Source organism: Symphalangus syndactylus, chromosome 3 (assembly GCF_028878055.3).
Source record: "Symphalangus syndactylus isolate Jambi chromosome 3, NHGRI_mSymSyn1-v2.1_pri, whole genome shotgun sequence".
Classification (NCBI taxonomy): Eukaryota; Metazoa; Chordata; class Mammalia; order Primates; family Hylobatidae; genus Symphalangus; species Symphalangus syndactylus.
The window spans coordinates 130,742,033-130,758,234 of NC_072425.2; the positions used below are offsets into that span (position 1 = coordinate 130,742,033).

General features: G+C 37.1%; 1 protein-coding gene across 2 annotated transcripts in view; it reads right to left on the reverse strand.

The window, feature by feature from the left end:
- Nucleotides 1-913: 913 nt before the first annotated feature.
- Nucleotides 914-16,202, reverse strand: part of ZW10 (zw10 kinetochore protein) — a 41,281-nt gene continuing 25,992 nt past the window's right edge. For both annotated transcript variants that reach the window (XM_055273181.2, XM_055273182.2), the window contains 9 exons: nt 16,031-16,194; nt 15,315-15,497; nt 11,621-11,859; nt 9,510-9,581; nt 6,961-7,130; nt 6,008-6,138; nt 5,315-5,446; nt 4,351-4,553; nt 914-1,545 (listed from right to left, as the gene is read on the reverse strand). In XM_055273181.2, the coding sequence (XP_055129156.1) occupies nt 1,425-1,545; nt 4,351-4,553; nt 5,315-5,446; nt 6,008-6,138; nt 6,961-7,130; nt 9,510-9,581; nt 11,621-11,859; nt 15,315-15,497; nt 16,031-16,194 (1,415 nt within the window). In that variant the 3' untranslated portion in view covers nt 914-1,424. The remainder of the gene's footprint in view (nt 1,546-4,350; nt 4,554-5,314; nt 5,447-6,007; nt 6,139-6,960; nt 7,131-9,509; nt 9,582-11,620; nt 11,860-15,314; nt 15,498-16,030; nt 16,195-16,202) is intronic.

A 16,202-nucleotide genomic window follows, 5' to 3' on the forward strand; every position in this document is an offset into this window, starting at 1 on the left:
AATGACACGATTAAAGGGGCCGAGCCAGAACTAAGAAAAAGGTTAAGGGAAGGAGGAAGAACAGTTTGTTCCATGTCTGCAAGGAATTGGAGGACTGCCTGCCTGCAAGGCTGAGGACTAAGGAAGCACACCCACTGGATTAGCAATTTTTTTTTTTTTTTTTGGAGACAGGGTCTTACTCTGTTGCCCAGGCTAGAATGCAGTGGTGCAATCTCCGCCCACTGCAACCTCCACCTCCAGGGTTCAAGCAATTCCTCTGCCTGAGCCTCCCGGGTGGCTGGGACTACAGGTGCCCACCACCATGCCCGGCTAATTTTTGTATTTTCACTAGAGATGGGGTTTCACTATATTGGCCAGGTTTAAGAACCTAAAGGTCATACCCCTTATCCTCTTTTCAGGACAGGAAATTGTATTTCAGTATGAAGAGATACAATCCAGAGTCCTAGACAGGTCCAGAATAACCTTAACATAATATATGCCTCCAATGGCTGCAAGGAGTTAAAAACACAAAAAGCTGGGTTGAAGGATTACCTATGTCCACCAAATAAAGGATTAGGCTATAAAGACCAGAGTCAGCATGTCATGGCACATACATTCCAAAGGAACATTGGCAATTTAAGACCTTTGCCATTTGACAAGATAAAGAAACAGTGTTGAGAAGGAGGAAAAGTCCAACCAAGAAAATAAAATTTAGTTGAAATAGCAAAAAGTGCCAAAAATGTGTGCTTAAACAAAGTCCTAGGAGTCCCAAGAATTCTGAGAAATTATCAGGTAGTGTTATGATGAATGAAGATGACCAGTCAGTGAGTCCTGTGTGACAGTCATATACCTCAATAAAGAGGACGGCATACAACGTAAGAAATCTCGTTGATGTCTTTTGGCAAAGCTCCCATGTTATTAAAGATACTCACCCTTAATTGTAAAAAGCATTATTTATTGGAAAGAAATATTACAGGAAGTGTCCTTAATTCCTGCAAGGCCAAATATGGTGCCCCATTCCTCCCTTCTCCTCCCCCACACCCCTAAAATATCTCCCATTTGCCCAGAAATTCTCTACCCTGACTCCTGGAATCTCTGGATTCCTCGCTCCAAAGCTAGGGCCTGCATTTACAATGTAAATAGTTCCCAGAGGGCTCTGGAAGCAGCATGAAATAATGCTGCCTCACAGTTTGTTAGCTAATCAAAGGAAGATGGCTAGAAAGTCAATGAATTGAGGTGCTTTACTTGACAATTTATCTTAATGAATAGTTCTTAAACAAAGCCTCGTACAGGCCAGGAGGTAAGACGTTCTTCTGTAAAGTCAAACTTCCAAGATGTACTGGTTCACCAAAACCAATGGGTGATTCAAAGAAGTCTTTAAGGCAGTAATTATGCCAAGGGAAGAATCCACATATTCAAGACACAGCTTTCTTAAGAAGATGGAGCTATTTAATTTTAGCAAGGACAGCTGCTCTTCTTTCTGTGTTCTGAAACAAGGCACGAATTAAAGCTTTTACTTCACTGGAAGAGAACGCAGCTGCCAGGGGTCCTTTTCCATCTGCCCACCTGCAAAACGAAAGATAGAGTTCCATTTCCTATTAGGTCTCTGAAGTATAAGCAAGACTTAAAAATTGCCTATTTGATCCAAATGCTTATTTGCTTGAAATGGAAATAAAACAAATCCTGGGCATCTTTCCTCTTCTTTATAGAACTACCCCTCAATGTGTTTGACCTCTTTGCTCACCCACTACAACTGGTTATCAGCACAGCCAGATGAAGAGACCAAGTGAGGAATATGAGACTATTCTCCCTTATTCTATACCAAGGCCTCTTTGAACTAATAATGATGACCATACTCTCATGCCTTAGGCTCTATAACTGTATTACAAAGTAAGCCACAGGCAACCAATTTTAACTGATGAAGGACTAGTATAAAAATATATAAAGAAGTCCCGTGAATCAATAGTGAAACCACAAACAACCTATTAGAATAAAGGGCAAAAAAATATGAACAGGCATTACATAATAAAAGAAACATGAATGACCAATGAAAAGATGCTCGACATCATTAGAATTTAGGGAAATGCAAATTAAAATGACAATAACCTATCATTGCATGCCAGTTAGATCAGCTGAAATTTTCCAGTCTGATAATTCCAAATACTGGTGAAAATGAGACTAAACAGGACAAATAAACTATGAATATTTGTACAATGGAATGATACGGTGGTGAAAATGAACTGCAGCTACACATACCATCAAGAATGGATTTCAGGCCAGGTGTAGTGGCTCACACCAGTAATCCCAACACTTTGGGAGGCCTAGGCAGGCAGATCACATGAGGTCAGGAGTTCAAGACCAGCCTAGCCAACATGGCAAAACCCCATCTCTACTGAAAATACAAAAATTAGGCAGGTGTGGTGACGGGCACCTTTAATCCCAGCTACTCGGGAGGCTAAGGCAGAAGACTTGCTGGAGCATGGGAGGCAGAGGTTGCAGTGAGCCAATATCACACCACTGCACTCCAGCCTGGGCGACAGAGTGAGACTCTGTCTCAAAAAAAAAAAGGAATAGATTTCAAAAACATAATAATAATATTGAACAAAAGAAGTAAGTTACAGATGATTCTACTTATACCAAGTTCAAAAAAAGGCAAGTCTAAACTTTATGTTATTTAGGATACATGTAAATGTGGTAGAACTATAAAGAAAGGCAAGGAAGTAACATAAAAGTCAAGATAGTGGTTACCCCTCATGGAGAGCATTTGGAGAAGGGGATTCATGGGTCTTCAAAATACTAGTATTATTTTTCTTAAGTTGGGTAATAGGTACACGAAATTTATTCTTTTTCTTTACATTATAAATAGAGAGTATATCTACTGTATTCCTTCATATTTATATTTTACAACTTTAGCCTTATATTTACACAAACCTCTGGGGGAAAAAAAATTTCCTAGGCAGTAAAAAGAAGTTGAGTTATACTAGTGTTATAATTTTTCTTATAACAAGGAATTAATGATCATTCTTAGACTGCAAGAAGGCCCTTTAACAACAAAAAGAAAAATTCTTATCTGCTGCCCTCTGGAGCCTATTACTTAAAGGTGTCTTTGTTACCTACTAAGGACTTGTAAATAATAAATGAATAAATCTAAACTTTGTAGTAAATGTGATTGGACGTATTCTGATGTGATTTTTTTTCAAGCAGAGATCTCATTTACCTTGTACAAATGACTAATATTTGCAGCAAACAACTCAGACACATCTAGGATGACTGATGACTAGGATAACCAGATATCTGTAGTAAACCAAGCTAAAGCAGATAGACAAGTACCTATAGGGATGGAGATGACCTTAAGGCCTCTACAGACAGTCCTCTATGCAAGGTATACATACTGACCAATAGTCTACCAAGACAAAATAAAATCATCCATGGATGTGTAACTGACCCACATCTATTCTGTTTTGCGCAATGGCCTCTGCACACTATGATATGATATAGCATACACTCACTGGGCACAGCAACATTAACTGATGGTGTTGAGAGAAAACATCATCCACTAGGTTTAAGAAAAGATGAATCTCTTCTAGGTATATGGTGCTTAACCTCTAAAACTACTGCACCCCCTGCAGAAAGACTGCGGGTCAATCAAACAGTAGTTTGATGCTCAATATTTCAGACAGAAAAAAGTCACTTCTCTGTTAATATATCCAAGTAATTCTGAAAATGCATCCAGGCTGGCTGCAATGGCTCATGCCTGTAATCCTAGCACTTTGGGAGGACAGGAGTTTGAGACCAGCCTGGACAACATAGAGAAACCTTGTCTCTAAAACAAAACAAAACAAATAAATAATAAATAAAATAATAAAATAAAATAAATTAGCCAGGTGTGGTGGTAAGTGCCTGTAATCCCAGCTACTCAGGAGGCTGAGGTGGGAGGATCCCTTGAGCCCACGAGTTTGAGGCTGCAGTGAGGAATGACTGAGCCACTGCACTCCAACCTGGGTGACAGAGTAAGACCATGTCCCCCCCAAAAAAAAGCATCCACTGTTCCTTAAAGCGAGCAACAATTTCCATCCAGATGTCAGAGGGCTATAATTCTTACAGCTGCCAGATCACTTGTACAGCATGCCAAAACCATATACTCAAGACCAAAATAATACGGATGAGAAGTCTTTATGCTATCAAATATGGGAAAGTGGTAATGAGATCTGCACTATGATAGATCATGAAAAGGCCCCAGCTACTGCTACTCAATATGAAAGTCTTGCATGAGTAGCACCAGGAAACAGGGAAAAGCCCTGCTATCATGGGCACTATTACTCTTTTGTAGCTATGGAGAGTTACATGCCTCTATAGAAGGGTTACACATACCGATCCCCAATTTCTTGCAAGCTGGCTTGTAGCATCATCATCAATTCCTTGAATGGCATCCATTTTGGCACATAGACTGGAACCTCTTCTTGATATTTCTTGTTCTTGCCTTCTTCAGACAAAGGTGCAAATACTTGGGGTCCTTCATCCATCACTGTTTTGCATAAGGAATATAACCTATCACCATCATCAGTAGATATGTCCTGGTTTTGCACAGAGGAAACACAAGAGAATAGAATTGGGCCAGCTCAGAAGTGGGGAAAGGGCAGCAGATCTTTGATGCATGCTGTCCAGGTGGGTCAGATACAACAACATGTTTTCCAACCAATTTGGAGCAACTTACTAGACACTACATTTCACCAGTGCTCTGACAATACTTCTATATAAGAATGACACAAAATATGTTTCAACAGATTGTCAGTAATTTAGTTTGCCTGCATGAAAGAGCCTGTTTCTCCAATAGAATGTCACACAGCTTATTGCAAAGCAGGGGATGTGATTACAAATAGGGATTTAGTCAATCTATGATTTAGAGGCATCAGCTGGCCAAGTCCAGACAATTTTCCTGAAGAATCACATGTAAAATTTAAATTGCAACAGTGTGTTGGAAAAATGGAACCTGCACAAGACTGCATTCACTTTACTAAATCAAATTATTGAGTTTAGTTGCAAATTAAATGACTTTACACTATACAACGCATCTCAGGACCACTACCCAGTTTCTAACTTCCTCATTCATAATCTAGATGGTAGGCTGAGAAACAGTTCAATCTTACTTTCATATAAAAGAGATTAACCAGTTTCTAGCAAAATAGATATAAAACAAAACTGAAAAAAAAAAAAAATAACAGCATGAGTTAGACATGAAACACGAACAATTTCTTCAACATCACTTTCTTAGCAAAGTCACAATCTGGGACATGAATTGCATCTCAAGGCTGGTGTAGCATCTAATGGCCCTTACCTCTAGGGCAGTAATTTTGCCAATGACCTCAGAAATTGCTGTATTGAGTAAAGTCCCCATAGCCTTGCAATATATATTCACTGGCAGGACATCCTGCCACACAATTCCAAGTCTCTTTAGTTGGTGCAGTACCTGTAGAAGAATACAGCTATTTACATGGAAGAAAGATTATTGTGACTCATATTTTCCAGATTTACATTTATCATTTGTGAGTTTATGGGGAAAGTGGCATTATGCCAAAATGAAGTAAAGTAACTAAGGATATATGCTTCTTCAATATTTAACCATAGTAATATCCTTGGTAGATGAAAAGCAGACTCATCAACCTGAGGATAGGAAAACTGCAGCAAAAAGATAAATCACTTAAGAAAGGGGAGCATTAAGATAAAAGCCAATATTTCAAATTCCCAAATCTAAGTTCAGAAATCAACTACTTGCCACAACAGACTTTCTAGGTAGCAAGTTGCAATTATTGAGTCAATGAAAAGATAGTTTCCTGTTGTCTTGGTGGGAGAGGGGAAGAAAAAGTTCTTAAATATGATTGTAAAATGTATCTAGATTTTCCAAAGGTGGGGGTGCAGGGAATCAACTGAGTACTTGTTACATATTGCTTTCTGCTTTAAAAAAGCAAACCAAAAAAAAAAGGCATCTAAGGATAGAATACAAATTTCAGTACTAGCAAGAGCCTCCTACCTGCCGGACTGCTTTACTTGCTGCAGAATAATTCTCTTCATCGTCCATATTTGAAAAGTTCCTAGCACTTGATAATCTTTCCAGAAGTTCACCTTTCTGTGCCCGCATTTGGGCCAAAAAGCATTCAGTCCCTATGATGGAAAAACAGAATAAAAAATTTTAAAAGCTGTTCAATTACACACTGCAAAACCAGGATAGACAAGAGATGCATAAACCATGCATCTGTTCTGCCTATATAAAAATAATTGCTAGATAATATCATAAAGCTGCCCTAAAGCTACTAGAAACAATCACTTTGAAAACATTAGCCCATTCCTCAAACCCCACCCTCCAGATAATAAATCTTTTCCAGTAGTTTGCTTAGAGCCTGAGTCAGCTAAGAAAAATTACTATAGAAAAAAGAACTACTTATTATTCTGATATATCTATACCACCTAAGGGAAAAGTCAAGAATTGAAAAGCTAAGTGAAACATATAGATTCTCTGCTATGATCAACATATTGATTTACTCCACGTTTCATTTCTTTTGACTTTTAGTAATCCCAAGTAACACTAAGGGAGATGTAAGATGGGGGAGCTGTCTTGGGGTTTTGCAAAAGAACTAGCACTGACATTAGTGAGCTCTTACCAACAATACAAACAAAACTGTCACAATACAAATCCTACTATGTGAATCCTGACTGGCAAATTCAATGCACACTAGGACTGCAGTTTGGAACTCTAACGTACCATGAAATCATGTTACAAAAAAGTAAAAAAGTCTCCCACAGAGACTACACTCACCTTATAAAATTATATAACTGGAAACATTTGCAAACTAAATGCCCTCCCACTTTCTGATACAGCTCAGGACCACCACCTAATTTCTAATTATCTCATTCAAAAACTATAAAGATACTAAGTTGACAAGCTGCATAATCCATATGCTTTCCTACATTGAAGGTATCAGTTACCAAGTCTCCTGAAGCCAGGTACAAGATCCACAAAAGTAGCAGTGCCATCACAAAGAATGGGAGCAAGACGCAATCTGAACTGATGCCCGAGGGTCAGCAAGTGGTGAGCAATGTACATACAGTTGTTGTGATGAATAGCGGCCAACTGGGGAAGTTTTTGAAGGTTCTCCCTAGGCCAGAAGGAGGGGTAGAAAAACAAAGCAACCACCTGTTACTGAAGCTGGGGTTGATGAAAGTCACAACTTCTCTAATGTATTTCTAGGCTTTAATAACTGTCTAGTTCCTAAATGCTATACATAACAAGATACAATCTCATCACTCCCACTCCCAGAGGGAGGCTGTTCTGCCTGAATGGGATCTTATCCTATAAAACTATCCTGATGATTAACAAAAAAGAAAGATTAAGGGAATCAAGATGTTTGCCAGAGTCAACTTCTTGCACTGAAAACCTAGCAGAGCTACGCATAATAATGTCCTTGAAATTTTACACGGATACATCTATGGAAATACAGGTTTACTTCACCTTTCTCCAAATTCCTACTTCAGTTATATAATGAAGTGTTCAATTATTTTCTAATTCACTAGTTTTCAAAAACTGACTAGATTAGAGTCATCTGGGAATTTTAAAAATACACAGATGTTTAGACTTTACCCCAAACAAATTAAATCACAAGCTCTAAGAGTGAAATCACAGCATTTATATGTTTTAAAATCTTCCCAGGTGATTTTAATTTTCATCCAGGATTGAAAATCACTACTTTAATTCTTCTACACATATTAGTCTTATCTACCCAGCTTGGGAAGAAATCTTGTCTTATATTTCTACTATCTACCCACTAACAGTCATTCAATTAACAGTTTCTAGTTTGCTAACTCAATATAAAACTAGGATATACAAGTCAGAAGCCAACAATCTAAGATAACTAAGATAGTCCTCATTTCCGGCTACACATCAGAATCACCTGTGGGGCTTAAAAAAAAGAAAAAAAAAAAAAAAACACGCCTGGGTCTTACATCAGACATAAATCAAAAGCTCTAGGAAGAGAGTAAATATGTACATTTTTAAAGCTCCATAAGTTATTCTAAAATACTGCCCAAAGTCTGGCCGGTACAATGGCTCACAACTGTAATACCATCATTTTGAGAGACCAAGGCAGGAGGATCACTTGAGCCAAGGAGTTCAAGACCAGCCTGGGCAACATATACAGACCCTATCATTACAAAAATAATAAACAATGTTAGACAGGTGTGGTGGTGTGTGCCTGTGGTCCCAGCTACTTGGGAGGCTAAGATGGGAAGATCGCCTGAGCCCAGTAGGTCAAGGCTGCAATGAGCCATGATTGCACCACTGCACTCCAGCCTAGGCAACAGAGTTAGACTCTGTCTCAAAATATGAAATTAAATGAATGGAATGAAATTGAAATGGAATGAAATTGAAATGAAATGAAACGAAATAAAAATACTGCCAAAGCTGAGAACCATTATCTAAGGACAGTGGTTCTCAAAATGTGGTCCCATGACAGGCAACATCAGCATCACCTGGAAATTTGCTAAAAATCCAAGCCCCACTCCAGACCTACTGAATCAGAAACCCTGGGCATGGATCGAGCAATCTGTGTTTTAACAAGACTTCCAGGTGATTCTGATGTACACTAAAGTTCCGAGGTTATACAAAGGAGAAAGAGAGGCAAATCTAACTCCACCACAGTGTGAAAAATGTTTCCGAGCCACGAAATGTCTAAGCCAACTGTCTTTAAATCCCCAAGGACAAGGCTGTCAGCTAACGCAAATATGTTTTCTCTTTTCTTTTGCTTGACTAAGTAAAAAATGAAATAAGAATGTTAAACCACAGTAAAGAGAATACAAATAAAACTAATAAGGTTTACAATAAGCTTTTATAATAAAAACAACAGGTGAGCCTAGTTAAAAACATCCCAATTATTCAAAAATCTGAACTAAAAAATGCTTTAAATAGTAAACGGCTTTTGTGGGGTTTTTTTGGTTTTTTGTTTGTTTGTTTTAATTAGAGACGAGGGTCTCACTATGTTGCTCAAGCTAGTCTCGAACTTCTGGCCTCAAACAATCCTCCCACTTCTGCCTACCAAGGTGCTGGGATTACAAGTGTGAGCCACTGTGCCTGGCGGATTTTTGTCTCTGAAATTCAGAGTTCTTGGCTAAGGAATAGCTTTGTTGACATGTTATCAAAGATATTTATGAAAAACATCTGAACATTTTAATTCAAATAACAAAGAAAACTGAACTAGAGGCTTAAAGTAAAGCAGTTCTGAAAATGCTTAGCATCAAAACAAGGTAGTTCTTTTGAGTTTTAAAATGTGCATCATGAACTACACTGCAAGATTATAATATCCTAATTAATTTAGTAATAAATGACCAAATCCTTTAAATATGCATTTTAAAATGATTTACTGCATTTTAGTGTGAATGTTAGTAATCAAAATATCTTCAGTGGGAATATAAAATTATTTGTTTTAACTTCTACATCTTAGACATACAATTATTATATAGAAATGAGACACAGTGGTACTTACTTGTGATATGTTGGTACAACATCATGGAACAAATGGAAGATATTCCTCACTGAGTAGAAAAGTTGAACAGCACTAAAAAGAAAACATAGACTTAACAGAAATGCCTAACAATACACTAAAAACAGAAAAAAATTTAAACTAAGTGCATCTTCAGTGAGAGTCATAAGCTAAAACTACAGTTGCAGAGAACACCTGCCTTGGTTGCTGGAAAACACCATTAATCTAGATGGAAATATAGTCTCAACCAGTATTTACTAACCAGACTACAATTCTAAACACCTGGATGCATTAATGATTGTAAGAAGAGCAGCATTCAACCCAAAGCCTCTTTTCTATTTATCAATTTCTGTTCTGCCAGTACCCAGAGTATCCCTTCAGTAACAAATGGAGCTAAGCCTCAAGCAAATGTCACCTACTCACTGATGCACTCTGCAAAGGGCAAGGTATCAATAAAAGCACTCGCTTGGTTCTTTTAGAATCAGTCTGACTTTCAGCTTTCACCTTTTCTCCTTCTTACCTCAATGCAAGGAGGTGAATCAACATTTCTAGGATAGAATCTAGCTCTCAAGATTTTTTGCCCTTTAAATCTAGCTTTAAAACACCTACAGATTATTATTAAAATGCATTTTTAAAAGGCAAACATAAGGTTTGTGTAACTTACCTCTACATAAGAATATCTTAAGCTATGTACCTTAAAAGCTTACAGGGATTTCATAAATATTTGGGAAAATAAGTCACACCCAAAAACCCTGTTACTATTTGATTATTATAATACCTGATTAAATTATTTCATTTTTGCTGCAGGAGCTGCTGTTTGAGTTTGATAATGAAAAAGGGGGTTGTTCTATTGTAGCTGTGGTTTTGTTTGTCCTGTTAAAAACTATTACTTTTAGTGGAAAGAATGTCCATAGACAGTCAGTATACAAATACTGTTTGGTGTACTGTGTTCTCAAAAAATTTAAGAAATACTGCCCTCATCTCTAACTTCTGGTCTGATATATTTCAGGAGAGTGCCATGTGAAGACACAGTCCTATATTCATTTTGCCAACAGTCACTCCTATATTCATTTCTTCCTTCTTACAATTAACTTTGAATGGACATGTGAATGTAATGATTCATTAAAGCCAGGGAAGTATTTTGGGAGACATGTTCTTCCTAGAGCAGAATAAAATAAAGAGGTTTGCTCATATGTGAGATAAAAATTGCATTTGGGAAGTCCATCTAAAGATGCAATTTGATTGGGCCAAACCCTAACTGAAGCCGTTTTCTCTATGAGGACAGGAAGAATGAAATTGCTAAATGCAGATTCAAACTAAAGAAGCTTTTATAAACCTGCTTGGCAATCAACTTGGTCCACGCTCTGCCATTTTCTTCTCAATTTAGTCTAGGAGTAGGGAAGAAGCTTATTAAACAAAAACAGATTCTGTATAAGATAATGGAATAGAATTTAAGGTAACGTGAATGCAATATAGATTAGAAGTCATCCTGAAAGAGTGAAGCCAGATCCTTGGCATGTTCCATTCTTTTACTTCTACCTTTGGCTGCCTAACAAATTGTTATTGCTTCAAATATAAACATTTAAAATATAAATGAATTGGGGACTGGGTTTCAAAAGGTAAAAAGAATGTTAAGCTAAAGAGCCTGAGCAAGCTGGAATAGAAGATATGACTATTACCCACTGCCAACACAATAATAAACATTTGAATATTAATCATTTTCCAGGTAGGATTCTGAGTTCTTTGCATGTGTCTTCTCGTATAATATCATTCAACTCAAATAAAAAGTAAAAATTCAACAACAATTGAAGAGCTTTTTGTTAAAAAGTGATTAACAATTTTTAATGTCAAAAAATCCATTTGTCCATCCATACAAGTGCACCTACTTCTTATACCTTGCTCAAACATCTACGCTATTGTAAATAAAAGTCAGAGACAGACATAAATCTGTGTGATGCACTGGGTTTTTGTTTTGTTTTGTTTTTTTCCAGAAAAAGCATTAACTTCTAGGATATGAAAACTCAAAGAATTCCAGCTAATTTTCCTGATAAACATCTAGTTAGATATGCATTTAACCAAGTCATTGCCATTTTCACACAACCCAGAATTCGTACCATTGATCACTACTGGTTGTTGCCTCTAGTAAAGTCTGATAGGCAAGTTCCATTAATTTCTTCACAGATTCACTGATACGGCATGTGGGCAAGGAAAAAGAATGTTGGTCCAATGTATTTTCAGGCTCTAAATTCATCACTTCGTTGTACTGAGTATTGTACACTTTCTGTACTTCCAGTTTGTTATCCTCATCAGGAGTGGGTAACTCCGGCACATTTATCTTAGCATCAGGAATAATCTAAGATTCAAACACAAAAATATAGAAAATATATTGTTTTCAGAATAATTCAAATATAAGCACACCGCCGGGCATGGTGGCTCATGCCTGTAATCCCAGCACTTTGGGAGGCCGAGGCGGGCAGATCACGAGGTCAGGAGATCGAGACCATCCTGGCTAACATGGTGAAACCCCATCTCTACTAAAAATACAAAAAATTGGCCGGGTGTGGCAGCGTGCACCTGTAGTCCCATCTACTCGGGAGGCTGAGGCAGGAGAATGGCCTGAACCCGGGAGGCGGAGCTTGCAGTGAGCGGAGCTTGTAGTGAGCTGAGATCATGCCACTGCACTCCAGCCTGGGCGACAGAGCAAGACTCTGTCTCAAAAAAAAACAAATATAAACACACGGTGAAGAATAAGATACTGCTTGCTTTCATGATACAGCTACGGCTCTACAGAGTAATTAAAAGATTTCAATAAATATGACAATATTTTAATGACTGCTGAATCCTAGATGAAAGCATGTCATAAGTGATAATTCTCTTAATCCCCTTTACTGTGACATTATTCTAAGCACTCTTTTTGAGACAGGGTCTTGCTCTGTCACCCAGGCTGGAGTGCAGTGGCACAATCATAGCTCACTGTAGCCTCAACCTCCCACATAGCTGGGACTACAGGTACCCACCACACCCAGCTAATTTACTTTTAGTAGAAAAGGTCTTGCTATATGGCCCAGGCTGGTCTTGAACACCTAGGCTCAAGTCATTCTCCCTCCTCAGCTTCCCAAAGTGCATGGATTATAGGCATGAGCAAACACACCCAGCCCCAAGCATTCTTAATCTTGGCTGAAATAGCAAAGCTGTGCAACTGGCCTAAGATTTCAGCCAAATAAAAAGACCTTCAAAAATCATCTGTCTCATACTAGACTATTAGTATTACAGAGCAGCATAATTTGGGGTTCCATTGTCTAGATTCTTGAACAAATTATTTTGTACCAGGCACATGTGTTGGCTTAGTCTAAGAAATAACTCATTCAAACTAGCATATCCTCCTCTTATTAAAAAAAAAAAAAAAAAGCTTCAATCGAAAATTTCCTTTGTTGGGACTAAATGAAAGAACAGTAGGCTGTGAATGTGAAAACAGTAATATTTTTTACCCTAACTTTTAACAAAGTCATTTACCCTCTCTGGATCTCAATTTTCTCATTGTAAAATAAATAATATACTAATAATGGCTTTCGAACCTTGTTTCTCAAAGATGCTTCAGGGATTAAAAAAAAAAAAAAAAGATTAAGCATGTAGAGGCAGCAGGCTCCCTACTCCCACTGCAAGAATAACAACTTTGCACATACTGGACTTTGACAGAGATTTTCTGGCAGAAAAGGTTCAAAGTCTAATAAAACTATTTAAGTCAGTGGACTTGACTTTCTAATCTGTAAAATGGTATAATAATATCTACTTTAGAGAGCTGTTATGAAGTTTAAATGAGAATACAAATATCAGGGACTGGATAGTCAAAAATTATGGCTAAGATTAGAATGATGAAAAAATTTACTTACAGAGATTATTTAAAATGCTAATCTTTGTCTGAAAAATAGTGAAAAGGTGACTTCATGAGGAGGGGCAAAGGAAACTAAGACGGAAGAATGTTAGACCTAATAAGATGTCTCTTAAGACAAAATGTAAAAACCAAAACAACAACAAAAACCACAACTATAGATCTTTTGGGAAAACAGTGAGTACACATAGGGGAATAAAGAGAATTGAGAAACAGACCATGAAAAGCAATTAAGTTGAAAATGTTTTTTAGACAAGGGAAGAGGAGCTTTTTTCAAAGTTGGGAAGTTTCGAAAATCTAATTCCAGGGCCTAAATGCCAAGAGAAAGAACCAGCTGGAATCTAAAGCAGTGGTTCTCAATCAGGCACAATTCTGTCTTAAAGGGGGCATTTGGCAATGTCTGGAGATATTTTTGCTTGTCACGACTGGAAGAGGTGCTACTGGAATCTAGGGAACAGAGGTCAGGGATGCTACTAAATATCCCACAGGACAGTACCCCACAGCAAAGAATTATCTGGTCCCAAATGTTAACACTGCCACTGGTGAGACATCCTGACCTAGAGGAAGCTACATTAGGATTTGAGTACTCAGGAAAAATGCAGTTTTACAAACTCTTAAAATTATTTGAGTAGGAAACTCAGATTGTCTAGTTCAATTCTTTCACAGTACAGAAGAGGAAAATGAGGTTCAACAAGGTGAGAAGATTAAGCCCAGAGTCACAGAGCAATTCAGCAGTAATGCAGTTTACATCAAGGAGTTGTGAGATATATATGAATTCATTTACCAAAGGTAATCAGTAAGCACATAAGCACTGAGTACATAGTAGTAGTATGTATGCACCAGGTATTTTCTTAGTGCTGGAGATATAACAGTAAACAAAACAGTCAAAAACAAAACAAAACAAAAACAAAACTCTACCCTCATGGAGCTTACTTTCTAGAGGGAGAAACAATAAACAATTCATATAAAATGTTGGTTGATGATAAACAATAAAAAGAAAAATACACCAAGGAAGGGGTACAGGAAATAGGAGAGGTTATAATTTTTTTTTAAGTGATCAGAAAGTACTTTTTAAAAAGCAAATCATGTGATCTGCGGTAAGAATATTCCATGCAGAGGTAACAAGTGGTTCAGAGATTCTGAAACAAAGTAGGCCTAGCACATTCAAGGAACAGAAGTAAGTCCAGGGTGACTGCAGCACAGTGAAGGATGAATGCATAGAAAATAGAGTCAGAGAGGCAATAGGAGGCAGATCACATAAGGCCTTGTAGTCCACTGTAAGGCTACTGGGTCTTCTCTAAATAAGATGGGAAGACACTGGACTTTCTGCAGAAGAGTGACATAATCAATTGATATTTATGTTAAAAGAAACCACAGCCCAATTCAAGGTATATACATTATTTCATACATGTAAGATATGAAAAAAAAAAAGGTCAAAGGTCCACCACCTTTACAGGTAATTATTTATATCCTATCTTTTTATTTACCTTTTTATTATTTTAACTTTCAAACTAGTCTCTCTATTAGATGAAGTCAACACTTTCATAATAGGATATAATTTCTGGACATAATGTAGCCCAAGTGTACCTGTCACAAAGTTGTGTCCTAAAACCTTCAGAAATAAAGATGAGAATAATCTACTGTCTCACTTCAGCAATAATAATCCATTACATGTATGTAGGCTTTTTCAATTTATACAAGGCTTTCATGTGCATTATCTTATCTGCACTTCACAATACCCAATGGAAGAGGTGGAGATTAGGACCACTTTAAACGGGACAAAACCAATGTAAAAAAGATTAATAACTTGACTCAGTTCAACAACCGTGATCCTCTCTTCCACTTTACTATATGCATCTCAAAATGAGTTGCTTTCTCATATACAATGCTTCATATACGATGCAATATAACCCTGGTACCTTCACAGTGTTATGAATTTCAGAGGTCATTAGATTTCTGGCTGCCACAATCACATCCTGGCACTTCTTGTTTGCAAAATGAGAATTGATGTTACGAGCGTATTTCAGCAAATCTGTAGTATCTCCTTTTAAAAATCTCATTTCCTTTAGGGCATTTTCAAATTCTTCAGTGGACTGTATGATCTGAGATACACAAGAAAAAAAGAGAATCATATACACATATTCCATTACAATATTAGAATTTCAAATCCAATGTATAAAAAAATAAGGACCAAGCTGGTCATTTAAGTTTTAGAATGGACCATCAATTACTAGGTATAAAAATATACGTATTTCCAGCCTTAAATTCATTAGAAAGAATATCTTCAATAGAAATGTCTGACTCTACTTAGTAAAAATACAAAGATCTTTAAAATAAATATACTTATTTTGGCATTCAAGGAAACACTAAAAAGAAGCAAAAAGTAAAATGTCGCACAATAGCTATTATAGCTGATATAAGTATAAATGAACGTAAAATATATTTAATAAGAAAACAAACATCTGCAGCTAAAGAGGTAAGAAAAAAATGAAGTTATATGGAATTTGTCTCTATTCCTTATTAATAATTTACTTAAAGGTATAACTAAAGAACAAACTATCTCCATGGAAAAACAAAAGACAGCAATAAAAATCAACAGTGTCTTAAAACCTTCTGTGCTATCTCGGCTCTTTACCTCTTCATATTGCTGTAATTTGCTGCTATTTGTTGGAATCGAATAAACCAAACAGTTTTTGATGAGGCACTCAGACAAGTCCTCCCAGATCATGTCTCCAAGCATCTCAGCCAATGGGACAGTAGATGTTTTTTCATTTTCCAGGTCAGTGTCAAGTGGCAAATCTGAATTT